General features: G+C 45.1%; 2 protein-coding genes across 2 annotated transcripts in view; one reads left to right on the forward strand and one right to left on the reverse strand.

Annotated features, from left to right (window-relative positions):
- Positions 1-12,818, forward strand: Has1 (hyaluronan synthase 1). The gene is made up of 5 exons (XM_076927904.1): positions 1-283; positions 5,126-5,833; positions 7,669-7,894; positions 8,368-8,500; positions 11,710-12,818. The coding sequence occupies exons 1-5, from the start codon at positions 275-277 to the stop codon at positions 12,383-12,385; spliced, it is 1,752 nt and encodes a 583-aa protein (XP_076784019.1). The 5' UTR covers positions 1-274; the 3' UTR covers positions 12,386-12,818.
- Spaca6 (sperm acrosome associated 6) overlaps positions 7,785-16,429 on the reverse strand; it is a 21,125-nt gene continuing 12,480 nt past the window's right edge. The window contains exon 9 of the mRNA XM_076927905.1: positions 7,785-7,917. Coding sequence (XP_076784020.1) covers positions 7,857-7,917 — 61 coding nt within the window. The 3' untranslated portion in view covers positions 7,785-7,856. The remainder of the gene's footprint in view (positions 7,918-16,429) is intronic.

Raw genomic sequence — 16,429 nt, forward strand, 5'->3', positions numbered from 1 at the left:
AGGGCTGAGAGAGGGGGATTGTGAAGGGCCAGTTTGAGGGGCTGGGAAAAGAGGTCCTATCTGATGAGGGGGATGGGGAAAATATCCGGGAATTGAAGAGGGTGGAGCAGTATGACTGCCTGACCTCAGAGCCCCTGGTCAGACTTGTCTGACGTCAGCCCTCCTCCACCCCCGCAATGTGCTGGTCTTCAAATGGCCCCCCTCCAGCTAACTTCAGACACACTCAGATTGCAGAGCAAGTCGGAGAGGAGAGAATCCAGGAGGACCAACTGCCATGAGACAGGTGCGTGTGTGTGTGTGTGTGTGTGTGTGTGTGTGTGTGCGTGCACACGCGTGTGTGTGTTCATGTGCAGTGTCTGCTGCCATGAGGGTTTATTAATACCATATGTATTGGAGGCTAGTAAGAACGCGCTTGTATGTGCATGTGGTGAGTCCATGTGTATCTATGTAAGCGTATCTATGTATTTGACAGCAACCATATGAGTTCAGTGACCACATGAAGTAAAGTGTGTGAGTGTCCATCTCTGTGTTCAACATTGTAAGGTTTGCCATCCATAGATGTGTATGATTCTATGAATACGTGTTTGTGTTTCCTAGGAGTGAAAGATTTTGCCGGTGTGTAACATATGCATTTTGGGTTTTGATTTTTTTTTTTATGGGATCAGAATCTACTTAGTTGAAATGCATGCAGTCACCAATATTCAACCTCTCTTGCCCTGTAAAAAATAGCAGTTTCATATGGTTGGGGTTCATTTTAACTGTTCAGTATTTCTTCTGAAACTTTCTGTTTCTATTCCTTCACCCCAGACTCACGGTGGCTGTCTAGGTATTTATTGACATATTGCTAAATCTTCTTGATATTGTTTCTTCCTGAGGCTGAGGCCTTGTGTGCTCAGGTCCCCTGAATGACTGTCAGAGGAACCCTGTGTTCAGCCTGAGACACGGAAGTCTTCTGAAACATGGTGCTTTCAGTTGTGTGGTTCTTAGCGTTGTGGGTACAGCTGTACGTGGAGGTATCTGTATGGCTGGCATCAAAAACATCCTTCTAAGATGAGCTAGCCTTAGGAGCCCAGGCAGAGCTGTGTTTGAGACAAAAAGATAGGAACAAAAGAGTGTAAAAGAATAATTGTTATTGGTAATTTAAAATGTCTATCTCAAGTTGAGTATCGTGTACCTGAGGTCTTAGATACTTGGCTGAGACAAAGGAATGCTTGAATCTCGGAGCTTGAGGGTAGTTGGGCAACACAGGGAGACCCTGTATCTTCTTTAAAACTCCATGAAAACCATAACTCATCTCTATTGTTCAAAAACACAAACTGACCTAATAAATACAATATATTAATAAATAATAATAAGTATATTAGTTTTAAATCCTCTTGAAAAAGTAAAGGGGGGCCACAAGATGCTCTGGGGGTTAAACATGCTTGCTGCTGAGCCTGACAATTTGAGTTTGGTCTTTGGTCTCCAAGACCCACATGGTAAAAAAAAGAGAGAGAGAGAGAGAGAGAGAGAGAGAGAGAGAGAGAGAGAGAACCTATTCTCATAATTGTCTTCCAAACCCCCCAACACACACAAAAGTACACAGCAAGGCATTGTGCATACATATACCCACAAGTATACATACACAAAATAAACAAATAACTGTACATTTTAAAGGAAAATGAAAGGAAATTAATTTTGTTAATTTATTTGCTCCAACCCAGAGTGTGAAATGACATAAACTTTCTACCAAACACCAGGTGGTATCATTTGAGGGCTGGAGAACACTGCATTCTCTGCTGAAACTATTCATCGTAGGCATTCTACCGTGTCCGCATGCTTGGGTTAAGAAGACTGGAGTTTTGAACTGTGTGTAACTTTCATTCTCCACAAAATATTTTTTTGTTCACCTTTAGCTTTAAAAGCAATTTGCAAATGTAAAACATTACTTATTTGTAAGTGGTAGTGGAAATTAGTGTACTGACCACTACTGTATACTTAAAAATATGATTCTTTGGGGCTGACAAGATGGTTCACCAAGCAAAGGTGCTTGCTGCTAAGTCTGATTAGCTGAGTTTGCTCCCCTACATGTTGGAAAGAGAACTGACTCCCGAAAGTTGCCCTGACTTTCACTCACACACTATGGCATGTACACATGGGCATACACATAAACACACAAACAAACACTTTTGAAACAGGATTGTTTTAGGGACTAGTGATGTAGCTCAGCTGGTAGAGTGATTTCTCAGCATGCATAAAGACACGGGCTCAATCTCAGCACCAAATAAACTGAGTGTGGTAGCTTACTTCTATCATCACTCAGAAGTCAGAGGCAGAAGCATCAGAAATCCAAGGACATTCTCAGACACACAGTGAAGCCAAGGCCAGCTTGGGATTTATGGGACATTATCTAGGAAACATGATGATCATTTCAATATTTTGCTAACACAAAATATTAATGAGGTCTCTTGTTTTATTACCCACCCCAGACTAAGACTGAAAAATACCCTGTGTGTAGAAAATGGTTTATTCAGGTTTAGGTTTTTGTAAAATTGACAGTTAAGAAGAGAAGGATCGGGTATCACACTTTGTCAAAACATATTTTAAAGTTTTTCAGGAACCAAGCAAAACTAAATAAGAAAATTTGTCTTAATCTGTGTATTTAAATTATGTATTTACATACAAAGTGCTCAGGATTGAATCCAGGGCCTCATGTACGCTTGGCAAAAAGTTCCACCACGGAGCTTTACACCCACCATTTTTTTACTTTTTTTAAAAAAAAAACATTTGTGTGTGTGTGTGTGTGTGTGTGTGTGTGAAAGAGAGAGAGAGAGAGAGAGAGAGAGAGAGAGAGAGAGTGTTTACTCACAACAGGTTTGGAGATCAGAGGACAACTTGCAAGAATCTGCTCTCTCCTTCTTCTATTTGAGTTTTGAAGAACAACCTGAGGTCCTCAAGCTTAGTAGCAAGTACTTTTACTTACTAAGCCACCTTGCCAACCTCTTTATGTTTATTTTGAAACAGAGATTCACAAAGTTAATCAACCTAGCCTTAAACTAGAGATCTTCTATCATTCAGCCTCAAAAGTAGCTAGGAGGACAGACTGCACCACTGCCATTTTAGTGTCTGTGTGTGTATGTGCTGTATATGTGTGCTCATCTGTGCTAGCTCCCATGGAGGTCAGAGGTCAAGATTAAGGTCTTCCTCTATCTCTTCCCCACCCCCCACTCCCACTTTTTTTAAAGAGAGAGTTTCCAGTAAACTTGGAGTTCACAATTTCAGTTAAAATGGCCCTCCAGCAAGCCCTAGGCCTTCCTGTTGATGGAATTACAAAAGGGTGCTCACTCTGCTTCTTTGTGTATCCTGAACAACCTCCTCAGCCCATTAACAGTAAATTTTAAATTAAGATTAGAAACTCGCACTCAGGTCTGAGTGCCTGCCTTTCAGCTGTGGTCAATGTTGATTATGTTGTAAAGATGTCTTAACCCACAGTCAGAGAAAGAGGGTCTGGTAGCCTAAAATAGAGGATGCACAACAGCCAGATTGTCTGTGTCTGAACCCTAAGTCTTCTGCTTACTACTTAGGTGACCTTTAGAGAGGGAAGTTATCTATCTCTTTGGGCCTCAGTAACAAGACACAGCAATAAGACCCATTGCATAGGTTTGCAGTAGAACAGGGTCGAGCTGCGGAAGCTGCTACTCACCCATTTTATTGACAAGAAGACAAAAACCATTTTCAGTCTCCTTTGCACATGGCTCTGGCAAATAACTGGACAGTAGAAAAGGGGTACAGGCCAGGCCTGTAGGAATTCAGAAGTATAATTCTGCCACCCATGGCTCTGTGGTTGATCACCTGCCACAACCTTCTGTCAACCCTCACCTTTGCTATCTATACCATTACTGAAAATGCTGTCACTCCTGAGAGGAGAAATCAGTATAGAAGGACTGATTAATGATTAGGATCATGGGTTCAAGTCCCACTATCTTATATGTAACTGTCTGCATTTCTATGACTATGTACGTCTGCTGGAAAATAGGGATGATAAAAGTACTTACCTGGGGTTAGAAATGTGGTGCAGTTGGTAGAGCACTTGCATAAATTCAACATGGTGGTACTAGCCTGGCATCCTAGCAATCCAGAGGTTATGACAGGAGGATCAGAAGTTCAAAGTCATCCTTGGCAACATGTAGGCTAGGCTGGGCTATAGAAGACCTCGTCTCTAAAATAAACAAGTTCGTCTAGAAGGGTTAAGAAAGCACTTGATACACATTTTCTATTAACTCTTTAGTACGTGGTATTGTGTCTTGGCACAGAGAAACTTTTGTTTGTGAGGTTATTCTTAACTTTATTGTTTTTCTAATTGTAAAAATTATTTTGTGTGTGTGGGGGGGAGGGCACACCAAGGCATGTGTTTTAATCAAAGAACAGCAAGTTGATTTCTCTCCTTGAATCCTGTGGGTTCCAAGGATCAAACTCAGTTGTCAGACTTGGATGCAGAACCTTTATGCCACCTACCAGTCAGCCCCATAGTATGGGCCTCTAACAAAAACAGAGGAAAAGCCTGGGGAATTGCGTTGTGTAATCCTTTTATATACAAGAGATGTTAAAACTGGAGGAGGGGGAGGCAATGTAACTTACTTTAGTAGGCAGCCAGTAAAAGCCTGGCTTGGTGGCTCCCTCCTTTCTTCCCTGCACTCAGGAGGCTGAGGCTAGAAGATTGAGTTACATAGACCTTTTCTACTAAAAAAGGGAAGCGACTAATAAAATTAGTCATTAAAGTCAACATTATAGCCACAATTTCTTCAAACATGGTACTGAGAGTAAGAGTATCTTCTTTATAAGAGGTCCTGATACATAGGTATCTCCGCGGTTAATGGCATCTGATGGCCTTGCAGAGGACCTGAGTATGGTTCCCAAGAGCAAACCGTTTCACAATTACCTGTGATTCCAACTCCAGCTGCATCCCATACTTTTTCTCTTTCTGGCCTCCATACACATTAAATAAAAATAAATTTACCGTTAAAACATAAAATATTTCACTAAAAAGTTCTGAGATGTCACCATCCAGTTTAGGAGAAGGATTACCAGGAGTAAAGTCACCTCCATCAGGTCCCCAGGGCTGATCTTTCTCCTTGGCCACCCACAGGACATGCCAAAGCCCTCGGAGGCAGCGCGTTGCTGCTCCGGCCTGGCCCGGCGGGCGCTCACGATCACCTTCGCCCTGCTCATCCTGGGCCTCATGACCTGGGCCTACGCCGCAGGTGTTCCTCTGGCTTCCGATCACTATGGCCTCCTGGCCTTTGGGCTCTATGGGGCATTCCTCAGCGCGCACCTAGTCGCACAGAGCCTCTTCGCTTACCTGGAGCATCGGAGGGTGGCAGCAGCTGCGCGGCGTGCCTTGGCGAAGGGACCCCTGGATGCGGCCACTGCACGCAGCGTGGCGCTCACCATCTCAGCCTACCAGGAGGACCCGGCTTACCTGCGCCAGTGCCTGACCTCCGCCCGCGCCTTGCTGTACCCGCGCACGCGGTTGCGCGTGCTCATGGTGGTGGACGGCAACCGCGCCGAGGATCTGTACATGGTGGACATGTTCCGAGAAGTCTTCGCTGATGAGGACCCCGCCACCTATGTGTGGGATGGCAACTACCATCAGCCCTGGGAGCCAGTGGAGGCGGCGGGCTCTGTGGGTGAAGGTGCCTATCGCGAGGTGGAGGCAGAGGACCCTGGGCGGCTGGCGGTGGAGGCGCTGGTGAGGACCCGCAGGTGCGTGTGCGTGGCTCAGCGTTGGGGCGGCAAGCGCGAGGTCATGTACACGGCTTTCAAGGCACTGGGCGACTCCGTGGACTACGTGCAGGTGAGTGAGGGGTTTCCCCGGGACACCTGTGAGTATGATATTATAACCGTCCTCCCTCTCTACACACACACACACTTCAGAAAGAATAGGGTGCATCCAAAGCCATGCTTGGGAGGTGGAGACAGAAGGCTCAAAAATTCAGTCCGGTTTGAACTTTTATCCAACCTCCAATAGACCATGTATTCTTCAATGCAGAGTCAATTTTGTCCTCTCTCAATTGTCTCTGTCTGTCTGTCTGTCTCTCTGTGCCTCTCTCTGTCTCTGTCGCTCTCGCTCTCGCTCTCGCTCTCACTCTCACTCTCACTCTGCATGTGTGTGTGCCTGAGAAGAACATCAGGTGCCCTGCTCCATTACTCTGTTTCCTTTATTCTTTTGAGACCCGCTATCTTATTGAACTTAGACCTAGGCTGGCAGTCACCAATTCCCAGTAACACATACACACACACACACACACACACACACACACACACACACACACACACTATTATGTTACAGGCAGGCATATGCAGCTACACCTAGTCTTTTACATGGATGCTGAGGATTCTGGGTCCTCAAGCTTGTTATCTGCCCAGCTATCTGCCAGGCTTTGAAACCTTTCTTTTTTTCTTCATCACCGCACGTTCAGACCCTCATTCATTCATTCATTCATTCACCAACTATTGATAAATTGATTTAATGTGGCTATTTAGCCAGTCTTATCTATCCATTTGATATGAGTCCTTTATTCCTTTGATGTGATTCTTTTGCTTTCAATGGTACATGCAGCTATACAGTGAATTCACTCTATCCATTTGTATACTGGTTGCTGTGACAAAATGCCAGACCAAAGCAACTGAGAGAAGGAACGGAGGAACGGTTTATTTTGACTCACAGTTTCATGGTACAGTATATCATGATAAGGAAGGAATGGACCCAGGAGCTTGAGAAAGCTGATCACACTTACTCCTGCAGATAGGAAACAGAAGGAGAAAAGGAAGTGAGACCCACTAGCTGTCCTCCAGTGACCCGCTTCCTCCATCGAGGCTCTACCTCAATGAGAGGTAGCAGGCTCTACCTGCTATGAGACCAAGTGTTCAAACACATACATTTATGGAAGACATTTCACATTCAAACCACAACACTGAATGAAAACAAACAAACAGACAAATCCATTACCTTCTTTCATTCATACAGCCACTGAAGACAGAAGGAAACTCTTTCATTATACATTCATTCATTCATTCTTGTAGCTTGCTACTTATTCATTTAAAATAACACTTATGCACCCACCAACCTAATCAGGCATTAAATATAATGTTATTTTCTTTCTCCATTCAATATGGAAGTTTTACTGCTCTACCCACCCATGCATTTTCTATACAACCAGTGTGGACCTCACCCACTTATTTTTTTTCACTTACCTTTTTTTATATAGGGGCTGCCCCCCCTTTTTGTCTTTTTCTTCAATGTTGACATTTTTGTCATCTATCTAAGAAATATAGACCTTTATTTCATCATACGTTCATCTATTCATTAGTCATTCACTGATATGCTGCTGTCTTAGTTTCTTTTCATGTCACTGTGAGAAAATTCTCCAGCAAAAACACCTTAAGGGATAAAGGGCTTGTTTTGCCTCACAGTTTAAGGGCTAATTCTTCATGGAGAGAAAGTCGCAGCAGTAAGCGCTTTAAAGCCATTGCATCCAGTCAGGATGAACGCTTGTGTTCAGCTCACATTTTTCTTTTTATATAATCCATAATCCCAGTCTGGGGAATAGTTTAATATGTTTATAAGCTTTTCCAAGCAGTAGCCCTGTTCAGGGTTCTGGTCTGATCCGGCTTTTTTGCTCTTCACAGGTCTGTGACTCAGACACAAGGCTAGACCCCATGGCACTGCTGGAGCTTGTGCGAGTGCTGGATGAAGATCCCCGAGTAGGGGCTGTTGGAGGAGATGTGAGAATCCTTAACCCTCTGGACTCCTGGGTCAGCTTCTTGAGCAGCCTTCGATACTGGGTAGCCTTCAATGTGGAGCGAGCTTGTCAGAGCTACTTCCACTGTGTGTCCTGCATCAGTGGTCCTCTGGGTGAGTGAAAGCAGCTTGGAGGGCTTGTGGGTGGGGAACAAGAGAGAAAGGGAGGAAGAGGCAGGGTAAAGTTGAGGACAAAGGATTGGGGTCTGGATTTCAGATAACATCACATTGGGACCAGTGGATAGAGATGGTGTTAGAGTTGAACTGAGTTTACTGGAGAGGAACGACGCTGAGAAAGGGAAAGGGATGGAGATTGGGGAAGTGGCTGCAAAAGGTAGTGAGGTGAGGTTGGCATGGAGATGGGGTTGAACAGGGTACTGAGAATGCAGTGGCTTTGTCAGGAGATTGGTGAGTTTCTGCATGGAGATTGTGCAAGGTCAGGTGACAAACACATTGGAATGGGCTTGAGCCTAAGACTGGGGCTGTTTGTAGGGGATGGTGAGGTACAAGGATGAAGCATAGGGTGGGAAACAGAGAACATTGTACACATCAGAGGCTGATGCTTGGGCACTCCCCATTCTACCTAGGCCTATACAGAAACAATCTCCTGCAGCAGTTCCTAGAGGCCTGGTACAACCAGAAGTTCCTTGGCACCCACTGCACATTTGGGGATGACAGGCACCTCACCAACCGCATGCTCAGCATGGGCTACGCTACCAAGTAAGTTAAGGTGACCAAGTGGTCAAATGTGTGAAGCAAGTGAATGTCTTTGATGGAGAGAGACAGAGGGAGAGAGAGGGAGAGAGGGAGAGAGGGAAAGAGAGAGAGAGAGAAGACAGATGCCATAAGAGGCAGAGAAGCCATTTGTATTTAGCCAATGGCCTTCAAAGAGTTTGATATTAGGATAAAATTGAAGGTATTGTGAAGGTTGGAAAGAGTTTTCATGAACTCTTTTCATTAAATGGTCTCCACCAAGCAAGACAAGGTGAGGGTGTGTTAATTCCATACAGAAAAGACAAGGTAGGTGGGTTCAGTGGGCTGTACCAAGGAGACCAAGCCAGCATGGAAGTGAAGTGAGAGGGGTAAGCTGAATGGATAGAGTGAGTGAAATCCAGTGACAAATGCAGCAAGAAAAAATGGGCAACTGCTGACAGAGAAGAGTGCATGCTAGCCCCTAAGTACTCTGGAGAAGTCTTTCAGTGGCAATATGAATTTGGTCACTAAGTCTCTGTTGGATGCTCTAGAGACACAGAAGTATGCAAAGGAAGACATAAGTCCTTCCTGCTTTGAAGAGACAATGTAACTATCAGGCGTGCTAACCTACATAGTATGTCTTGTGACTTTCCCAGAGAAGGAGTAGTGATCTGATTTAATTTTTGTTTCTGCCACAATATCCTTGACTGAAAACAACTTGAGGGCTTGTTTATTTAGCTTACAACAATTCCTGATCCCAGTGCTTCAAGGCAGAAACTCAAGCAGCCAGTGATGTCACATGCACATTCAAAAACAGAGAGAGATGAATGGAACTCCTCAGGCTGCCACCTTCTGCTTACCATGTAGCTTGCCTTCTCTACTCTCACACTGTTCCGTGCCTGCCCTGTGAAGTAGCGCTACTCAAGTTCACACACAGGCCAAGGGCCAACCTGATCTAGACAGCTCCTCAACGAAGGCTTTCCTCTCAGGTGATTATATATTGTGGCAACTTGAAACTAACTGGCACAGATGTGAGCAGACAACCATTTACCCAAGTCAGGGCATAAATGATAGACCAAACCAAACAAATAACGAAGCCAAACAAAATCTACCCATGATTAACATGGTGCTATTGAGATTATTGGATAACTTATGTATGAGTGATTCTGCGGCAGCTTTGACGGGTTACAAGAGCTGCATCCGAAGAGCTCCCTGCATACCTTGCAAGCAGCTCCACTGAAAAAATCCTCCTTCCCCCTCCCACACACACCTCCCTTAAGAGGGTTCTTCTTGTAACATTTTAATCTTCTCCAGTTTGGGTCTTGTAAGTCCCATGAGCTTCCATCAGCTTTTTAAATCTCCCCTCCTCCCTCCAAGAGGAAATGTTTCAGTTTGGATAAAACTGCTAGATTTGGAATAATCTCATTTTAGCCTAGGGCACCAGGAGAGAGGAAAGAAGGGCAAATGGGTCCCCTTGTGAAAGGCTCATAGGACCTTCAACAAAAATGAATGGTGGAGGACTTTAAGGAGAAGACTGGCATGTATCAGCATCCTTCAGACAGCTGGTTTGGGTACAAACAGCAAAGGCAGAAGCAAACAGGGCATGGAGGGTGCCAAATAACACAAGGAAGAGAGACTCTTTAAGTGCTGCCCTTGGCAATAGGCTAGTTTGATGTTGCCTAATGAACTAACTGTGTCTGACTACCTGTGATTTTCCCTAATTGAGATTCTGTGTAACCTTGATGGGTGTGGCTAAGCCATGCCGGGACAGATAAACGGTTTCTGCCTCAGCCACAAGAAGGGGTTTAACTGCTCTGTTCCGAATTTCTTACGCATAGACTAACCTGGGTAGCAGCCAGTCTCATCTTGCTTCTCATAGCAGATCCTGCCAATTTGGTCAACACTTAGTCAAGTCACCGATGGTGTTAGTGTCAATGACTATAATATTAGTCACTTCTGTAGTAAAGGTGTTAGTCACAGGAAAAGCAGCAGTAGCTAAGTAAGCAGTTACAAGAAACTCTTTGGCATTTTGATCTTCATGCAATCTGGGCTGTTATAAATATGAAATAATGGTATAGGTCCATAGAAAGGATGCTTTGAAGACTTTTGAAGACGGTTCCTTGGTTAAAAGGACCTCTTCCAGGGGACTCAACTTGAATTCTAGCACTTCCATCTGGTGTTCACAATTGCCTCTACCTCCATCTACAGGGGACTTGAGACACTCTTCTGGCCTCCTTAAGCATCCATGCACATGGGCATCCACCCCGGACCCACCCACACACTCACAGACACATACACACAGACACACACACACACACAATGATATACATAGGGAAAAAATAAAACAAATCTTTCAAAATCAAACTGAAGCTCAGAGAGGTTAAGTTTGATAGCTAGTATTGTCAACTTGGGGGGCTCTATGATCACCTAGAAGACAAATCTCTGGGCATGTCGGTCAGGGATTTTCTAGGTTAGGTTCATAGAAGTGAGAAGACCCATCCTAAAGGTGGCAGCACCATTTTGTGGGCTAAGGTGCCCCAGATTGAGTACAAAGAAGCAAGTTGGGCAAGCTAGGTGACTTGACTGGTAACCGTCTGAGAACTGATTCCTGTAAACAGTCCACTGACCTCCACTCAATGCTTGAGCTTACTCATGCGCATGTACACCCTCCCGCCACACACACACACACACACACACACCCCATTCATTCCTCTCTGCTTCCTGTCCATGGATGCAATGTGATCAGATGCCTCATATTGCTGTCTCTGTGCTTTCTCTTCCATGCCAGACTTCATCTCTGAACTCTGAGCCATACCTCTTCCTTCCTTAAGCTATCATTGTGCATGTGACTTGTCACAGTGACAACAAGACAGAGACAGAGACAGAGACAGACAGACAGACAGACAGACAGACAGACAGACAGAAGCCCCAATAGTAGTGAAACCAGTCACTTCGAAATTCTGCCCACTGAACAGCACAGACACCTCAGCAATGACGAGCACAGGCTGCTCTGGGAAAGGACCTAGTTTCAATTGCCAGCATCCCCACGGCAGCCCATAATCTCCAAGAACTCCATCTATAACTTCTGACCTCCTTAGGCACCATGAACACATGAAGCACACATACATACATGCAAGCAAAATATTCAAGCGGATAAAATGATCTTAAAATTGAAAACTCCTGCCCAGGCCCCAAGGAGAAAAACACTGATGCCTTTCTTGCTTTGTGCCTGTCAGGTATACCTCCCGCTCCAGATGCTACTCAGAGACGCCTTCCTCCTTCCTTCGTTGGTTGAGCCAGCAGACCCGGTGGTCCAAATCTTACTTTCGAGAGTGGCTCTACAATGCCCTGTGGTGGCACCGCCATCACGCGTGGATGACCTATGAAGCAGTGGTCTCGGGCCTTTTCCCTTTCTTCGTGGCTGCCACAGTGCTGAGGCTCTTCTACGCAGGGCGCCCGTGGGCTCTGCTCTGGGTGCTGCTCTGTGTGCAGGGCGTGGCACTGGCCAAGGCGGCCTTTGCAGCCTGGCTGCGTGGCTGCCTGCGTATGGTGCTACTGTCACTCTACGCACCACTGTACATGTGCGGCCTGCTGCCTGCCAAGTTCTTGGCGTTGGTGACCATGAATCAAAGTGGTTGGGGCACCTCGGGCAGGAAGAAACTAGCTGCTAACTATGTCCCCGTGTTGCCCCTGGCACTCTGGGCTCTACTGCTGCTTGGAGGCCTGGCCCGCAGTGTGGCCCAGGAGGCCAGAGCTGACTGGAGCGGCCCATCTCGAGCAGCTGAAGCCTACCACCTTGCTGCTGGGGCCGGTGCCTATGTGGCCTACTGGGTGGTAATGTTGACTATTTATTGGGTAGGTGTGAGGAGGCTGTGTAGACGTCGGAGTGGTGGCTACCGTGTCCAAGTATGAGTCTGGGCATGAAGATCCCCCAAGGGCTCTTAAAAGAGGCAAAAAGAGTCTTTATGAGGTAGCCCCTGGAGTCATGGATTTCATGGGGAGTCCATTTACCTTCTCTTTGAAATGACGGACTCATTCAAGATTCTTCAGTATGGACTGTATTGGAACTCAGACGTCTGGGGCTCTGGGGAGGGGTAATTTATTGATCAGGGAGTGGGGTTGTAGGACCAGGGCCAGAAGGTCTCCGATTTCTCCCTGTTGCTATTTAATGTTTGTACTGTAAGATATAGTAAATTGTTTATTTATTTTCTTCCAAGTACCTCTTCCCTCTTTCTTGTCACTGAGAATTTGGGACACAGGGCCCTGTCTGGTGTGAGGGATGTTTGAGTCTCCACAGGACATGCGTCTTCCTAGGAACCAAGGTTCTAACTTCAAAAAAAAAAAAAAACACAGTTATTTAAAGTTGGGGAGCCAAGAATTAAGGGCCGTGGCTTGTCTTCCAGAGGACCTGAGTACAATTTCCAATGTCTACATGGTGGCTCATGATCCCTGTAACTTCAATTCCTGGGAATCCAACATCTTTATCTAGCCTCCCATAGGTGTAGTGTACAGACGTATACATGCACCAAGCACTCATACATCTTAAATTTAAATTAAAGAAAATTCGTTTATTAGCCAGAGGATGTGATGCGCACCTATAATCCCTATCACCTGCAAGTTGAAGGCAGGAGGATGAGAAGCTCACAGCCACTCTCAGTTACTTTTGTGTACTGTTGCTGAGAGAAATTAACCTGACAGAAGCAGCAAGGAAGAAGGGGTTTATATGGCTTAAAATTCTAGGCCACCGTCCTTTACTGCAAGGAAGTCAAGGCAGTGGGAACTAGGAGCCGCTAGTCAGATCACATCCAGGCAAAAGCAGAGACCCATGGACTGATGTACCCATGTTTGCTGCTCAGCTCACTTGTTAATCAGTCTTGGGTGGGCCTAGCTCATAAAATGGTGCTGCCTACATTCAGGGAGACTCACCCCAACTCAAGGAACCCCAGTTAGAATCACTCACGGGAAGGCCACTCTAATCCAGAGACTCTGTTCCCAGGTGTCAAGTAGACAATCAAAATTAAGCATCACGCTTTGCTACAAAGGGAGTTTAAGGCCATCCTAGGCTAGGTGAAATCTTGTCTTACCGAGGCTCTCGCCCTCAGTTTCCTTCTAAATTATCGTATCCCTTTCCTTTTTTTGTAGGGAGCAATATCCCATGAAAAGGCTAGTATAACTCGATTTTAGTCAATTGGTAGTTTGTGCAGCCACAGTCATAATCTAAGATTCCCATCACTCCCCAGGTGACTCTCGACCCACTGGTTGTCAGGCTTCCTCCCACTGTCCCTCCTGCCCTGTAGCCACTGAGAATCTCGTCTGTGAAATCTGCCTGTTCTAGATAGTTCATATAAATGGAATCAGGCAGCCTGTGATTTTTTTTTTTTTATGACATGATTCAGCATAGCACTTTCAAAGCTGATTCATGCTATTGACTCTCTGACGTATTCCTTTTTATTTCTAAGCAGTATACCCTAACAGGGATACAACCTATCTTTTATCCACCTTATGATCAGGTTGTAACTTGATGTTCTTGGCACTATGACATGCTTCAGTGAGTTTTTGTGGGGGGCCTAAGATTTTAATTCCCTCTAGTACACACCTACGGAAAAAAAAAAACCTACTAGCTCTTACAGTAATTTCAGACAGACTCTAGATAGAGCACATTAGCCTCAAACATGTCGAGGATGACCTTGAGCTTCTGATCCTCCAGCCTTCACCTTCTGAGTTTTGAAATTATACACACAAGTCAACACACTGCTCATGTTCTGAGGATAAAACCAGGAACTTGGCACATGTTAGGAAATTACTCCACTAACTGAGCCACGTCAACAGCCCCGGCCATTTCATTAATTTTGTGTTCTTCCTGTGCAAACTCACGTGTGTGCATATGTGTGTGCATTATGCGTACATTCATGTGCCTGCGTGCACACACCTGGAGGTCAAAGAATATGTCACCTCAGCATCCAGTCCTCGATTCTCATTATGTTTGAGGAAAAGTCTCTAATTAGTCCCTGCATCTGCCAGCCTTGGCTGCCACAAGCTTCCTAGGATATTACTGGAAGGAGGAGGGAGGTAAGAGGATCAGGAGTTCAAGGTTATCTTTGTCCAATCTAGTAAAAAAAAAAAAAAAAAACCAAACTCCAGAATAAGAAAGAAACTCTGCCCCAGAGGAACAGAACATGATAGAAGATATCCTAGACGTTCTTGAACCCCAGATACACAAACAAGTGTGCAAACCTATTTGCACACACACACACACACACACACACAAATACTCATACTCTCACTCAATAAAAATTTCTCATCTTGCCATAGGAGAAATAGGATTACAGAAACTGAGGACTATGTGCAGTTTTACATGGGTTCTGGAGATTTGAACTTGGGTCCTCATGATTTACTTTAAGTCCTTTGCTCACCGAGTCATCTTTCCAGATCCTAATTCTGGTAGAAACTGGCAGACTCTCCCACAGGGACTACTCTGTTTCACCTCACTGCTAGCCAATGTGATGAGGCTTTTGATCTTGCTCCCGGAACTTATTACCTAACATTTTAATTACAGGCTGTCCTGGTGGCGGCAGTTAGTTTTCTCTTTGTGGTTTTGACTTCTATTTCTCTATGACTAATGTTGACTCTCACTGTTGAAAACCCAAGCCATGACCAGCACCCCCACTACACCTATCTCCTTTTCCACAAAACTGGTCATCAAATTAAGTTTATTAATGATATCCGCACTGTTAAAACCATGGCCCTCCCACTGAGGGATGCTTTCTTCACTTGAGTGTCAGGAAGAAACAGGAGCCTCAGCAACTTGCTCCTTCTGTTTTTTGTTTGGTTTCTTCTGGGCTGGGGATGTTGCTTAGCTGTTAAGGTGCTTATCTATCATGCATGAAGCTGAGCTTCAACCCAGCACTGCATAAACTGCAGAGTTAGTGCAGACCTGTGATACCTGCACTTGGAAGCTGGAAGTGGGAGCATCAAGGTTACAGCCTCACTCTTCCCTTCTTTCTCTTCACTGCCTACCTGTGGATGAAATGATGATCAGACAGCTTCCTCTTCCTGCCTCTATGCCTTTCCCTGCTTGCTGTCAGGCTTTTCCTACCATGCCCACCCACCCCCCAAACACACACACACACACACAGAGCACATTCAAAAAGGAAAGAAGAGATGATAGAAGGAAGAGAAGAAGGAAGGACACTAGTCAGATACTGTGGCCTGTCCCTAGCAACACTAAGCCACATTGAGATTGGAAGAGTCTACCTCTTGCTGTCATCATTGGAAAGGGGAAAGGAGCTGAAGAGTGCTAATAACTAATCATATCTAGGGCTAGGGGTATACAGCAAGTTGCTACAGTGTATACATACATACCTAACAGTATATACATACATACCTAACAGTGTATACATACATACCTAACGGTGTATACATACATACCTAACAGTATATACATACATACCTAACAGGCACAAAGCATTATGTTCTGCCTCCATCACTGCATAGAACTGAGCACAGCAGTGCACACCTGTCTTACTTGGGAGGTGGAGGCAGGAGGATCAAACGTTGAAGGTTACGTGAGTTTTATTTAGGTGAGCCTGGGCTAAAGAGGACTGCATCTCAAAAACTAACCATCCATCATGTTACATGGAACATGGGGGTGGGGGATGCAGGGTGAGTGCGTGAGGAGTAGTAACTAGTCAGAGAAAGTGAATTGTGGGCTGGGGCCTGGGCAATAAGTGGTGAGTTCAAGTTCAAAAAAAAAAAAAAAAAGTCATTTCAAGAGCCAGGAGGAGCATGGGTGAAGGTTGACACGGAACAATGCTCTCAAAGTTCAGGGGACTGAAGTTAAGGTGCTCTGAGAAGTAACAAGGAAGATATGATAAGAGCTCCGCAGTAAAACAGTGCAGGTGTTGGAGGGTTGTCATGGCCATGTACAGGGATAGTGTAAATGAGTAAGGAGGTGTC

The sequence above is a fragment of the Arvicanthis niloticus genome, chromosome 30 (genome assembly GCF_011762505.2).
Source record: "Arvicanthis niloticus isolate mArvNil1 chromosome 30, mArvNil1.pat.X, whole genome shotgun sequence".
NCBI classification, from domain to species: Eukaryota; Metazoa; Chordata; class Mammalia; order Rodentia; family Muridae; genus Arvicanthis; species Arvicanthis niloticus.